The sequence below is a fragment of the Carcharhinus amblyrhynchos genome, chromosome 8, assembly GCF_965287045.1.
Source record: "Carcharhinus amblyrhynchos chromosome 8, sCarAmb.v2.hapA, whole genome shotgun sequence".
NCBI classification, from domain to species: Eukaryota; Metazoa; Chordata; class Chondrichthyes; order Carcharhiniformes; family Carcharhinidae; genus Carcharhinus; species Carcharhinus amblyrhynchos.
The window spans coordinates 75,087,636-75,103,468 of NC_137331.1; the positions used below are offsets into that span (position 1 = coordinate 75,087,636).

The window sequence follows — 15,833 nt, forward strand, 5'->3', positions numbered from 1 at the left end:
TATCAATGTTAAGCACAGAGCTTTATTTTCAAACAAATGATTATTATATCAATCTAGTAATCAATTCCCATACATCAACATTCCAGATGTATTTTTGTCACAATGTTGAATTTTATACATAATTGCTCCACATCTTGGTCAAACATTTACACTTTTGTTTCAATGTGCACTAGAACAAAATTGTAATATAGCATCTTCATCTATATTTTCACAATCTTAAACCACAATGGTCTGCTCATCATGAGGTTTTGCAATACATCTCAAGATTATTATACATATATGTGCTAAAAGTGATCAAAATTGCATAATATTGTGCAATTCCTTGTTTGTTCTGAACTATGCCACCCTCCCTGGTCCAAATCAAACAAGTCAACCATAATTTATCTGTAACCATTTTATTATTTGCAAAATAAAAGCTAAATATCTAATCAATACTGATCTGTGTCAGAGATGTATTATAACAAAGTTGTAAGCAATCAGCAAACATAAGTATAATATACTAATTTTGTATGCTGAGGTACTATATACTTTTAAAAATCCTACTTTAAAGGTTCTTTAGTGAATATTACATCAGTTTAATTATACTTTTGGATATATTCAGGTAAGCACAGGAGAGAAACTGCCATCCATGCATCTCAGGGACAGTCAAATTTTCCCTATCTAAATTTCAACTTTGGAACAGGATCTCCCCCTTGTTATCAATGTGAACAAATTTCACTCACTGTTAACAAAACGTATGGCAATGATGGAGATAAATTTATAGTGACTCTATAGTAGCTCATGCATTGAGTTCAACATCCAATATTAACAACAGAATAAAGTAGGTAGTACCACCTCTGGAAATGGGTGTCACTGCCAGCTGCCTTTTAAGATATTTAGATTTAAATTATTAGAATGATATCCTTGTTGATCAACTATTAGGAAAGAACATCTTCACAGTATTATTGTACATGGTGTTGCTCAGTTCACGCGTGTCCTCTTCTCGCACTGCTGCCATTATTTCCAATACTTGACTATTAAAGAAAAATAATTAGTCAGGACTAATGTTAACCAATTGTTTACACTGAACAACTTTGCAATGGTTTGCCTGTTTAGAAGTTAAGTTCCTGCAACAGAACAGCAAATTGTGCTGACAATCTGAATATTCTTGTACATGAAACTGAAATTGAAAAACTCAGGAACTGAACTTAACTCACACAAGCTTCCTGGTGATTTCTTTCTCAAATCCTTGGGATTAGAACCAGTGACAAGCTAGTGGCCAAGAAGCACATTGGAAGGGAATTGGGGGTGTATCAGTGAGTAAAGTGAGGACAGGCTCAGGCAGGAGAGCCAGCTATAGTCCTCATTCTTTATATCTAGTGTGCTCATATCCTGACTGCTATTTGTTTATTATTTTCAACGGCCAGGCTATCTGTTTAGATCTTTATAGTCGTCAGATTTGAATTTCACATGTTAAGTACCATCAACCTAGGGATTTGAGTTCAGAATTTCAACTCTTCTCACTGAAGTGACAGTCAGGAAGTGATCACTCTTGGTTAGTTTGTCTACAAATCTTTTTCTGATCACTAATTACAAATTCTCATGGAGTGTGGGAGGTGTTTATTTTTTCTATCTCTCAGAAATGATTCCAATAATTTGCCCACCACTAAAGTCAGACTAATCACCTAATAATTAATTATCTGGTTTATCCCTTGCACCCTTTTTAAATAATTGTATAGTGTTCACCAACTTCCAATCCTCTGGTATCTTGCCTGTACTTAATGAGGGTTGGAAAATAATCCTCAGAGCATCTGTTATTTCCTCCCTGGCTTTTTTACAGCCTAGGACCAATCCATCTGGCCATGGTAATTTATCCACCATCAAGGATGTCAGTCCCTCCAGTGCTTTCTCTGTCATTATACTAACTATCTAAGATTTCATATTAATCCTCTAATTAGAATTATGGAAAGTATTCCTGGTGGTACAGACTGTGAGGTGAAAGCTTTATTCACCTATAGTGAGCTGAAGCATGCAGTGGTCTGGTCAATTCCACCACTGTAGCAGGTACTGTAAATGCCGCTTGAGTTTCAGCAACCTACCACTTGTTTAGCACTAGTGGCTGCCTGAAAGGACTTAACAACAGATCATCTCACTTAAACAACTGCTTAAACTACCTGAAGTAGCTAAACCAGTACACACTAGATTTCTCTGAATCAGATAATTAGAAATCATTTTAAGCTATACAGGCTATAAAGTAAACTTAAGAAATAACTTGTCTGTAGATTTAGTAATTTATGCATTGTGTCCAGTGCATTGCATTTGACCCTGAATGAAGCACCGGGAAGGAAACTAAAAATTATCCATCGAGGCAACAAAGTGACGCTACTGAATGCCAAAGTACAGTCTGGCTGATGAAGCATGATGAAGAATGTAGTGCCTTGGAAATATGACTAATAATACCTCCTGTACAATAATCATAGTGAGAAATACTCTTGACAAAATAAACATGCACCATACAATTGAATAAGCTATGTGAGAATTCTCCTTGGTACTCACATAATATGGCATGGCTCATTCCTGTCCTTAAGGCAGTATCCTTCTTCCCACTTCTTTTTTGTTGGAAAGGTTGTTGTCACAAATTTAGCACCTGCATGCGTGTTCTTTATTCCACACCATGGTGCATCTTTTCAGATATAAATAAATAATTACATAAACATCTTGATGAGTACAAGCAAACAAAACATCTGCTCAAAACATGATCCTCTTGATTAGATTATTCAAACACAATTTCCTGAAAAAGTTTTAGAAAGATCCTTTCACTTCTGGGGAACTGGGTTAAAACACACCACAAGTTTACTCTGCTAGCAGTAAAGATGCTGGATGAAGAGAGTTTTCCTTTGTTTAAGCCATAAGGATGCAGTGGTATCCTTTTTGTGGTTGGTGTTGAGGCATATTATTGTGGCTGTTCTGAAAGAGCTTGTCACTGCATCCAACCCTAAATATACCAAATGCAACAACACTCATAAGAAACAAGAGTAGGCCATATGGCCCATTGACCACATTCGGGCAACACAGTGACACTGCTGCCTCACAGCACCAGGGACCCAGGTTCAATTCCTAGCTTAGGTCATTGTCTGTGCAAAGTCTGCACGTTCTCCCCTGTCTGTGTGGGTTTCCTGGGGGTGCTCCAGTTTCCGCCCACAGTCCAGAAGATGTGCTGGTTAGGTGGATTATCCACACTAAATTCTTACTCAGTGTACCAAAACAGGTGGCAGAGTGTGGCGACTAGGGGATTTTCACAATAACTTCATTGCAGTGTTAATGTAAGCTTACTTGTGACCCTAATAAATAAATTTAAACTTGGATCATGGCGAATCTTCTACCTCCATTTTCCCACCCTATCCCCAAAACTCTGAATTCCCTTAAAGTCCAAAAATGTATCGATTGCGGTTTTGAATATGTTCAATGGTTGAACATTCATGACACTTTGGGGTAGAGAACTACAACCCTCTGAGTGAAGAAACTTCCCTTACTCTCAGTGCCAAATGGCTTCTCCCTTATTCTGAGAGTCTAACTGCACCACATGGACTGCAATGTTTCAAGAAGGCCACTCACTATGACCATCTCAAAATGGGTAATAAATGCTGGCCTACCCAGTAGCAAGCCACATCCATGATTGAAGACTCTCTAATTCTAGACTCCCAGCCAGGGGAAGCACTCCCTTAGAATGTACTCTGTCAAGCCCTTTAAGAATTTTATAGATTTCTTTGAGCTCACCTCTCATTCCTCTAGACTCATTCTACTCAAACTTTCCTCAGTGGAAATCCTCTCATTCTGGAATCATCCTCATGAACCTTTGTTGCCCCTTTTAGGTAAATATATCTTAAGTAAAACTGTAACTAGTGGGGTGCCCCAGGGGTCGGTGCTGGGGCCTCAGCTATTTACCATTTATATAGATGATCTGGAGGAGGGAACCGAGTGTAGGGTGTCGAAATTTGCTGATGACACCAAGATTGGGGGAAAGGCAAATTGTGCGGAGGGTGTGGAGAGTCTGCAGAAGGATCTAGATAGACTGGGCGAATGGGCCAGGAAATGGCAAATGGAATTTAATGTTGGCAAGTGTGAGGTGGTCCACTTTGGTAGGAAGAATGGTAGGAAGGACTATTACTTACGTGGCGAAAAACTGCAGCAGGCGACGGTGCAGAGGGACCTCGGGATCCTTGTGCATGAGTCGCAAAAACCCAGCCTGCAGGTGCAGCAGGTGGTCAGGAAGGCGAATGGGATGCTGGCCTTCATAGCGAGGGGGATTGAATATAAAAGTAGGGAGGTCTTGCTGCAGCTGTATAGGGCATTGGTGAGGCCGCAGCTGGAGTACTGTGTGCAGTTTTGGGCGCCGCACCTGCGCAAGGATATTTTGGCCTTGGAGGGAGTGCAGAGGAGGTTTACTAGGCTGATACCGGAGTTGAGGGGGTTGAGCTATGAGGAGAGGCTGAATAAACTAGGCTTGTACTCGTTAGAGTTTAGAAGAATGAGGGGAGATCTCATTGAGACGTATAAGATGATGAATGGGATGGATAGGATAGAGGTGGAAAGACTCTTCCCGCTCAAAAAAGACAGTAGGACTAGGGGGCACAGCCTCAAGATAAAGGGGGGGCGGTTCAGAACGGAGTTGAGGAGGAACTTCTTCACTCAAAGGGTGGTGAATCTCTGGAATTCTCTGCCCGTTGAAGTGGTGGAGGCTGCCTCGCTAAATATTTTTAAGAAGCGGGTTGATGGGTTTTTGATAAGAGAGGGGATTAAGGGTTATGGGGAGAGGGCGGGAAAGTGGAACTGAGCCACGACAGATCAGCCATGATCTTATTGAATGGCGGGGCAGGCTCGAAGGGCCAGATGGCCTACTCCTGCTCCTATTTCTTATGTTCTTATGTTCTTATGTAACAATGTCAGGTAACGTCCCCAAAGCACTACATAACAGTAATGCTTTTAAATTCCAACTACCATTTCATCACCAATATCCTGTATTAATTAGGCCAAAAATTTAAAACCAAAGCTTCACCGGAATTAAGAGCAACATAAACTGTACAACTTAGAAAGCACCCTAAATCTCTCCCTCAACTGCTTAGTTAGCTGATTTCACTCAAAACAACAACTGGGCACAACTGGACTCTGCAATTCTCAAAGAGAGAAGAGAAATACAGTCAGGGTCTCCACCAGCAGTCATTTCTGATGATCCCTGTTGTAAAGGGCAAGATCGAAAAGAACAGAGTATGGTTCAGATGTTTGTGAGTACCTTCCCTGGTGCCCTCCTTGGAACATTCAATCCCGAATCTTTGCGAGTTATCTCAGCAATGACAGTTATAACAAGCTGCAAACAGGTGGAGGGGTGAGGCTTTTTGGTTGGCAGGGGGTGGACTGTAGAAGTCGCTGGGCTTCTGTTCCTAAATGTTATCCAACAGTCCACATTGGAAATACAAGTGTGTATCTTGGGAGAGGACAGGATTGTGATGCTCCTGGGATTTAACAGTATGCTGATGCTTATTTTCACAACTCACTTGAATAATGATCAGTTGAATTAAGGCCTTGTGGCATACAACCCCACTGCATTCAAGAATCAAAACACTGGGAGATAGAGAAAATAGGCAAGAAAATAAGTGTTATAATATTGTCCAAGTGACCAAACTGAACACTCAAACTTATTTTCCAACTAATACCACAGTAGGGATATAGTAATTTTACTTTAAAACAAAGTAAGCAGCACATGTCAGTATGCTGCATAGCCAGCAGTTAAATTCCGTAAAGGTAATGAATACCAGCTTGTATGACAACTCTGCTGTAGCTATTACTATAAATTCAAACCATTTATGAATATGCTTTTCACTCAGCTCTATAGACTGACTGCATGCCAATCACTGCAGTCTATACCCTGAAGCAAATTTATATTATAAATAAAGTCTAATTTAAAAATAAGGCATTGTCCAGAAGAGCTTGGCTTGTTCCCTACTGCAGTAATATCCAGTAGTAGACTAGACACTGTCTGACTGAAGAATGGGTTACCCCATAGTGATGCTGAGTATCCAAAGTTATCCTTATTCATTCAGTTTACTGGAAGCAGTCACTGCAGGTAAACTGATACGTCAGCTAATCTTTGCACTTAGCTCTCTGAATGGAAATTCAACATTCTATTGCTGGTCTATCCTTTACATCTTGGGTAACTCTAAACATATAACTTACCAGTCTCTATCATCAGCCGTTCACTTGGGATAGATTTCATGGCTTCAAGATTGGATTCTGTTTTTAAGGAGCTGAAAGAATCAGATTTGCAATTAATGCATATAGTTTTAAGAACTGAGAGTCCATTCATTTAGAATATTTAGAAATATGGTAGATTTTAATTTTAAGAGATAATGATTCAAATTATTTAATGAGTGCTGCAGTATCAATATAATTAACATTGCTGGTACATAAACTCCTCCCCTTGCTTTCCTCTATTTCTGGACATGGTGCATGCTTACTATCACGTGCCACTCTTAAGTAAAATCTATTCATATTCTGCTTGAATGTTCCCATTCACGCATTCACAGCCCATTAATCACAATAAATATACCTTCCAACTTGTGCTGCAACAGGAAATTTTCGCTGAAGGAGTAGTCATGACAGTGTACATCCTAAGATTGTAATTGCTTCTTCTGGAGGAAAATTTGAGCTCCACAGAAACATTTGTCTTTATTAAACTGTGATTGACTCAACCTATTCACTACGTTAAAGATACTGATTAACATTGTGAAAAGATCAGAAGTTTTAATTACAAAAAGGATAAGTTCTGACTAGAACAGTTGATATAGCTGCAAGTTATGGTTCTCATCTACATTTATTTTACTGGCTGCTGCCAGCAAAATTTAACAAATCACCAACTCAGCCTTTATTTATTACGTTTTATTTAATACTATTTATAATGAAAATTATATCCAAGAATTAAAGCTGCAATTAAACAACATCTTAAATCTGTGTAAATGGGGGTATTAGCATTGAACTTCCAAAAATACTGACAAAATCATTCCGTCTTAAATCTACCCAGTCTGGAGGATGATAAGTTGAACTATTTGCTTTAATTTTGAAACATCGGCTAAGATGGATTAGGTAAGGAGTGAGCAAGTTTTTCCTTTAATCTTCAGAGTTAGAAAAGGATATAAATTTGGGAAACTGCGATGAGAAAAATAGCTGAAAATTGATTCCATTAAACCCTACAGAACTTGTTATGAACCATTTGAAACCAAATAATTTCTTGCAAGCACAATTCTCATCTTGTTACAAGTACACAACTTGTGTGCAAGAAGAGTCAATCAAATGCCTGAAAATCTGTTTAATTTGCTGCACAAATGGTGTTGCTCCAATCCTCTAGATTTAGTAATACAACAATAATTCCTGTTAAGGGTCTCCTTTCTTAGAATATTAGCATATTCAGTCATCCTATAATTTCTCACTACTGGATAATAGCAGTTAGTCCAGTTTCTAATTACTGACCTGTTTGAATATTAATTACCCTCATGCAGAACAGTAAAAAACCCAAGGGACAAAAGACGCAAACAAGAATCCATTGGTTTGCCAATAAAAGATACTTATTTTAGTTTAATAAAAAAAAGCTGATTGCCATTGATGTTATTCATGTAACTCGGTGGATATATTGCATCAGTCTGCTTAAACACTGAAAGAAAGCAAGCCATTTCTTTGGTCCTCACCATAAACTCCATTCCCTAATGACCAACCCCACTCCCTCTCCTCAATGACAATCTGAGGTCGAACCCGATTGTTTGCAACATTGGTATCTACTTGATCCTGGGGTGAGCATCCAACCACACATCTATTCCAACACCATGAATGCTTAGTTCTACGTACATAACATCACCTAACTCCAACTCTGCTCATCTGCAGCTGAAAAGTTCATCCATATCTTTGTTAACTCTAGACTTGACTATTGCAATACACTCCTCACCAGCCCGCCCACCTTGCAGACTAAAAGTTCATCCAAAACTCAGCTACCTGTATCTTAACTCAAACCAATTCACATTCACCCATTGCTCACTGACCTATATTGGCTACTGATTTGGTATTATCGTCAATTCCTCCACAGTCTTACCCCTAACCATCTCTGTTTAACTTTCTCCAGCCCTACAAACTTCCAAGCTCCGTGCTCAGTGAGGGATCGAGGAAGAGAGATGGCAGTTTGTCAGTGCATGGGGAAAGGGAATGAACCTTGAACTTGGATTGAGGGAACTCTTCTGTTGCACGTGTAGAAATTCCGAATCATAACAAGCTGTTTGGACATGTATTCTCTGCATTAGCAAAATTGTAAGAGTATAGTGCTTTTCAGCTCAGTGACCACTATTGGTGGATCACTCATACTTGTATGCTTCACATACTTTAAAGGCCACAACTTCATAGTAACCACAACTGAAACTATAAAATGAAACTTACCAACCATTAATACCAATATAGAGACCCAATTCTACAAGTGCAGCAGCTTCTTCTTTTGTACCATCAAAAGAGTGCACCTAAAGAAAATTATAATCAGACTTTTACAGCACAGAAAGTGGCTTTAAAAATTGATTTATGAAACTCACAGATCGCCCTTTAATAATTCTTGTTTATAAAGTCCACTAACTATGAAGTGCCTGCTTTTATGAGGCAATAAATTATAATTACAAGAAAGATAGAAATATGATGAAATAATTCTGAGGGTATTTGTTACTCCAAAGCTTTCATCTCAGCATCAGCTAACACAGCAAGATAGCACTGTCTGATCACATTAGCAGAGGCTCAAATCAAGTTTCACTTTTGACAACTTAAGCATTCTGCAAGGTCACAAAGATTGGGCAGGTGATCTACATGTCATTTTCAAAGGTTTCAAAAATAAGAAAACAAAAGCAACATTTAATCTGTAAAGACAGACAGAGGATCAATGGAGAAAGGAAGCCGGCAAAAGGAGAAGTATAAGATACATAAAAAGGACCGTACATAAAAGAACTGGCTAGGTCAGTTGGCTAGATGTCGATAGCGTGGTGCAGAATAACGCAAAGAGTGTGGGTTCAATCCTAATTTTGGGGCCTGCCACCTCCCAAAGTGTTATCATATCATAAGCTATGAGGAGACAGTGGTGGCGTACTGGTATTTTTGCTGGACTAATTATCCAGAGACCCCAGATAATCCTCTGGTGTCCTGGATTCAAATCCCATCATGGCAGATGGTGAAATTTAAATTCAATAAAAATCTGAAATTGAAAGTCTGTGATTAATTGTTGTAAAAACCCATCTGGTTCATTAATGTCCTTCAGGGAAGCAAATCTGCCATCCTTATCTGGTAAGGCCTACACGTGACTCCGGATCCACAGCAACGTGAATCACTCTTAAGTGCCTCTGAAACTTAGTTCAAGAGCAATTAGGGATGCTGGCCTAGCCAGCAACACCCACATTTCATAAATGAATTTTAAAAAGTGGAGTAAGAGGGAAGATGTGTGAAACCTTGGACAGATAAGTAAATCTACATGGAAAAGATCATAATTTTGAATATAACAAATTAAATAACATTAAAAATGAGTGGGGAGCTGAAACTGTTGGCTGCCAGAAGTAGAAAGTACCAGACATTACCTTATCAAATTTAAAGGGAGAACAGCTCCTCACAATCATTGCTCTGATAACACATTCAATGTTTTAGCCCACTACAGATTGGAGTACAACGTTTAGGCTAACAGTAGTGCGATGATGAGGGAATGTTGCATGACTCGAAATGTCAAATTTCCAATGAGATGTTAAACAGAGACCCTGTCAGCCAACACTCCTCTCTCAAGCAACACAAAGAAAAGCAGGTTATCTTGGCATTAATGTGTTTTCCCTTTTCTGGACCTTGCTATCCTACAAATGATTTGTTTATACTGCAACACTGTAATAATAATTTTTCTACAAAATAATCCATTAGTCATAAAGTGCTTTGAAACATCCCAAGGAGGCAACAATATAAATACAAGTTATTTCTTTTGCACGTGATCAAATACTTAACATACTGAAACATATTTGATTTGACTATAGTGGTGGCTGAGTTACAAAGTCTAGTTGCTAAGTTTTCACTTTCACCACATTGGTGGTAATTTAACAGAGTGGATCACATCATACTCACTAGATTCTCACTTTATTGATTTCTATGAGACCCTTAGCCCATTTTCAGTCACTTTACCACCCATGGAGTGAAGACCAAAATTTATTTGTGTATTCATAAATTTATCATTCACATGAACCTTGTATTTCCACCACTTAACTAAAAATGGTAAACCTGTTTATTTGTTTTGGAAGCTTTCTCCACAATTCCTGAATGTAGCACAAGATGTATCACAAGAAAGTGCATAAGATGATAGTCAATTTCCTGATTCTCTATAATGAGCCAGAGGAATTGACCTAAGCATCATGTATGGACTTACCACTCCTCCAACACATCTGTCTATATGTCTCTTCATTATATCTACAAATCAAGCAGATAAAAAAGTTAAAAACATTATTATTGAGCATGTTTGTCTTTTGTTCAATCCAAAACATGCATTAGAAATATAATAAGAACATAAGTACCAGAGCAGGAGTAGGCCATCTGGCCCCTTGAGCCTGCACCGCTATTCAATAAGATCATGGCTGATCGTTTTATGGACTCAACTCCATTTACCCGCCCACTCACCAGAACCCTTAATTCCTTTACTGTTCAAAAATTTCTCTATCCTTGCCTTAAAAACATTCAATGAGGTAGCCTCAACTGCTACACTGTGCAGGGGATTCCACAGATTCATAACCCTTTGTGTGAAGACATTCGTCTTCAATTCAGTCCTAAATCTACTTCCCCTTATTTTGAGGCAATGCCCCCTAGTTCTAGTTTCACCTGCCAGTGGAAACAACTTCCCTGCTTCTAATTTATCTATTCTCTTCATAATCTTATGTTTCTATAACATCTCCCTTCATTCTTCTGAATCCCAGTGAGTATAGCCCCAGTCTACTCAATCTCTCCTCATAAGCCAACCCGCTCAACTCCAGAATTAACCTAGTGAATCTACTCTGCAGCCCCTCCAGTACCAGTATATCCTTTCTCAAATAAGGAGACCAAAACTGTACACAGTACTCCAGGTGTGGCCTCACCAGCACCTTATACAGCTGCAACACAATCTCACTGTTTTTAAACTCCATCCCTCTAGCAATGAAGGACAAAATTCCAGTTGCCTTCTTAATTACCTGCTGTACCTGCAAACCAACTCCTTGAGATTCCTGCACAAGGATACCCAGGTCCCTCTGCACAGCAGCATGTTGCAATGTTTTACCATTTAAATAAGTCCATTTTGCAGTTATTCCTTCTAAAATGGATGACCTCACATTTAACAGCATTGTACTCCATCTGCCAAACCCGTGCCCACTCAATTAGATTATCTGTATCCCTTTGCAGACTTTGTGTCCTCTATACACTTTGCTCTGCTACCCAACTTAGTGTCATCTGCGAATTTTGATACACTACACTTGGTCCCCAACTCCAAATCATCTATGTAAATCGTAAACAATTGCAGTCCCAACACTGATCCCTGGTGCACACCACTAGTCACTGATCGCCAACCAGAAAAACACCCATTTACCCCCAGCCTTTGCTTTCTGTTAGTTAACCAATCCTCTATCTATGCTATACATTACCCATAACACTTTGCACCTTTATCTTATGTAGCAGTCTTTGGTGCGGCATTTTGTCAAATAATTTCTGGAAATCCAGACACACCACATCCACCGATTCCCCATCATCCACTGCACATGTAATGTTCTCAAAGAATTCCACCAAATTAATCAAACATGAACTGCCCTTCATGAACATACGTTGCATCGTACCAATGCAACAATTTATATCCAGATGTCTCGCTATTTCTTCCTTGATGATAGATTCAAGCATTTTCCCTACTACAGAAGTTAAGCTAACTGGCTTCTATTAATCCACATTTTGTCTACCTCCTTTTTTAAACAATGGCGTCACATTTGTTGTTTTCTGATCTGCAGGAACCACCCCAGAGTTCAACGAATTTTGGTAAATTACCACTAGAGCATTTGCTATTTCTCCCGCCATTTCTTTTAGCACCCTGGGATGCATTCCATCAGGACTAGAAGACTTGTCTACCTTTAGCCCCATTAACTTATTCAACAGCATCTCTTTAGTGATAATGATAGTTTCTAGGTTCTCACCTGTCCTGTCATTAATTTTTGGCATGTTATTTGTGTCTTCCATTGTGAAGACCGACAGAAAATACCTGTTCAATGCCTCAGCCATTTTCTCATTTCCGGTTATTACATCTTCCTTCTCGTCCTCTGAAGGACCAACATTTACTTTCGCGACTCTTTTTCGTTTTATATATTTATAGAAACAGAGAGGCAGAGGGAGAGAAATCAAGTGGGTTTCATTGCCAAATTCTCTGAATTTAGCCAGTTTTTGACAGGGAGATGAAATACTTCACGAACATCAGTAAATTAATACCAAGAGCAAATACGTACAGACACCCACTTTGGTGCCATTGTGCCATGAATCAAAACCAACACCAATCTTTGTCCACACATTCAACTCTCAAATTTTATTTCCCTACGCCAATTCACTTGTGGCTCAGGCAGCAGTCCAAAGATAAATATCCTCGTGGCTCTGCCTTTTAATTTAGCCCATAACTGTTCAGATTCTCTGTAATCAGAACCTAAGTCCTAGCCATCTTATCGGTACCCAGCTGCAGCCTGACAATTGGATTCTGTCCCTCCCACAGAAAGTTCTTCTCCAGCCTCAAGCAGATATCCTGAATCCAAGCAGTGGGCAGGCAACGCAGCTTTTATACTTGTGCCCTAGGCTGCACAGAAGTGTCAACTCCCCTGACTGTAATGTCCCCTACTACCAAGACATTTCAATTTACTTCCCCATTTGAATGTGTCCCTGCAACATGGTCCCACAGTCAGTTTGCTAATCCATCTCATAGCTCCTGCTTTTGTCCATACAAGCTCAAACATGTTGAACAAATGCAAATGCTGAAGTTCCTCCACTTCCACCTTCTTGATACCCAAATCTGCCTCACTTACTGTCACACCTTCCTGTTCACATACAAATTCAGAAGACCCTAGTCGAAGATATGTAATTGTCCAGATTTTTCCCTCTCATTGAGGCACGGTGTCTAAATCGCAGCCTCCAGCTCATCAATTCTGAGCCAGAGTTCCTTAAGCTGCAAACATTCACTATGGACAACAGTCATCATGGATTATACTGGCATCCATTAGCTTCTAACAATCTACAGCTACAAGAAATCACCCATCTTTATTGCATTAACTAATTATATCACACTTTGATTTTCTCTGAAATGCTTTGATCCCACAACCCCATCCTCTATCTCTTCAAACACTTGCTGCTGTCTCTAGGTTATCCTCTGGAACTTGTGTCATCTACAGCTACTGTAGGATGAAAACAGACAGAAAAAAAAGAGTGCCTCTTTTTCCCCTCTGCACTGAATTCCCGTGTGAATCAAATTCCTAACTTCACTCACTCCAGCATAATCTCCTCTCAGTGAACCTCTTTACTCTGTGAGTTTGAAAATCTGTCTGCTTTCATAGAGCTCATGATTCACTATCTTCCCACACAGTAGCTAACACCTATTCAAAACAACCACTTTCAGCTGACTGACAGCTAACTGGACTACTTACTAACTTGAAATGTGGAAGTCCTAAGTCAGAGCCTGACTTTTAGTTTAAGTTAAACTTGACAAAAACTTATAAACTTACCCCATGAACCAAATGCTTAATTTCACACTCAGTCAATATCTCACTTTACTGTGGACTCCTCTCCGTGCGAAACCTCATTATGTTAGGTGGTGAGTTTCTGGCCTCTAACCTGCTCTCACAGCCACAATATTTATTTGACTGTCCAGTTAAATCTCTGTTCAATGAGAACCTCCAGGATGTTGAAGGTGGGCGATGGAAATCCTACGTCCACTTTGAAGTCTACCTTTATTCTTCCTGCGATTCATAAGACTTCCAAGTTTTGTATCATCCGTTAATTTTGAAATTGTGCCCTGCATGTCATTAATATCGATAAAGAAAAGCAGTGGTCATAGAGCTGATCCCTCGTGGACCACCTCCCTATAGTCCAAAGAATCAACCATTCACCATTAGTGTTTCCTGTGTTAGGATACCAGATCAGAAACCTCAAGGTATATTATAAAGCCAGACTGGATCCCAACTATTGCCTATTTTGGCATCACTATAATGATGTTTCACTCCAAGCAAGATTCTATTGACAAATGAGGAAGCTTTTATCAAAACAAACTTTATTTAACAACATAGTTTAACTATAACAACTGAATTAGCTTAACATTTAACATACAAACAATGCTTAAACATGACAAGATACAATTCTTAAGTGCTAATCTATCCCTATGAGTTCCAATTCAAGTAATATTCCTCTTAAAGACTTAATCACCATCTTAAAATTCAGTTACAAAATACCAGCATATTTGCTGTGACTGAGGTTACCAGGCTTTGGAGCATTGCTGGGTTGTAGGTTTTTTTTCCCTTTGTGCTTTCCATTGAGGGTCCTAGGCGCAAGGGCTGTTGTGAAGGGAGTGAGGGAGTATAAAAACAAGGCCACAGTAGATAGCGGGCAGCAGAGTGAGGCAGGTGCTGAGTGAGTACTGCAGGGCTTTGGCGAGGCAGGCTTAGGCAAGGTGAGTTACTGGTCAAATTTTTCAGAGTATGTCCGTAGGTCTAAGGGTAGCCAAATAAATGGCAGGGTCCGTGGGGAGACGTGTCAGCTGTGTAAGGTGCAATATGTGGGAGTTCCTGGAGACACAGCATCTCCGGAGAGTCCACATCTGCACCAAATGTCTGGAGTTGCAGTGTTTGAGGGCCTGGGTTAGGCAACTGGAGTTAAGGCTGGAGGATTTATTTTTAGTGAGGGAAAATGAGGCACTAATGAATAGGAACCAGATTCAAGAGGGGATCCCAGAGCCAAGGAGGGGGGATGGGTGGGTTACAGTTAGGAAGGGGAAAAAGAAGAGGAGTAATGTTCCAAAGGCTACCCCAGGGGTAGTCTCTCAAGATAGCAGGGGTAAGGCACCAACTGAGGTGAAAAGGGCACGAGGGGAAGAGGAAAATGCCTCAGAGGGAAGGAAGGGGGCTGGATGTGAGATAGTGGTGGGGGATGGGAGGGTTAGAGGAATTGATAGGCGGTTCTATGGGCAAAAGCAGGACTCCAGGATGGTGGTCTGCCTCCCTGGAGCAGGGGTGCAGGATGTGTCAGAGAGGGTAGAGGGAATCTTGAAGGGCCAAGGGACCCAGGCAGATGTAATTATACATGTAGGAGAGAAGGACATAGGAAGGCAGAGTAGGGGGGAAATACGTACGCAGTTCAGGGAGTTGGGAGCCAGGCTGAAGTGTAGGGCCTCCAGGGTGGCGATCTCTGGGCTGCTGCCAGTGCCCAGCAATAGGGATAAGAATAATGAGATCCTGCAGCTGAATGCGTGGCTAAGGGATTGGTGCAGGACAGAGGGTTTTAGTTTTGTTGACCATTGGGAAGTCTTTGCAAAGGAAGGGCACTTGTATAAGAGGGATAGGGAACACTTAAATGGGAAGGGGACACATATTTTAGCTGGGAGGTTGGCTGGAGTGTTTAGGCAGGGTTTAAACTAGTATGGAGAGGGGGTGGGGAGGAGAGAGACAGCTCAGGCACTGGGAGTGAGTTGGAGCTCAGGGTAAGTCTAGATGATAGGAAAATCCCCCAGGAGAAGGAGGATCTGAGAGGGCCGGAGGGTCTTAGGTGCATCTGTTTTAATG

The 15,833-nt window shown here is 40.2% G+C and overlaps 1 protein-coding gene across 2 annotated transcripts in view; it reads right to left on the reverse strand.

The window, feature by feature from the left end:
- Nucleotides 1-15,833, reverse strand: part of tatdn1 (TatD DNase domain containing 1) — a 45,948-nt gene continuing 30,115 nt past the window's right edge. For both annotated transcript variants that reach the window (XM_080194283.1, XM_080194284.1), the window contains 5 exons: nucleotides 10,445-10,485; nucleotides 8,452-8,528; nucleotides 6,211-6,281; nucleotides 2,536-2,662; nucleotides 1-1,013 (listed from right to left, as the gene is read on the reverse strand). In XM_080194283.1, coding sequence (XP_080050409.1) covers nucleotides 911-1,013; nucleotides 2,536-2,662; nucleotides 6,211-6,281; nucleotides 8,452-8,528; nucleotides 10,445-10,485 — 419 coding nt within the window. In that variant the 3' untranslated portion in view covers nucleotides 1-910. The remainder of the gene's footprint in view (nucleotides 1,014-2,535; nucleotides 2,663-6,210; nucleotides 6,282-8,451; nucleotides 8,529-10,444; nucleotides 10,486-15,833) is intronic.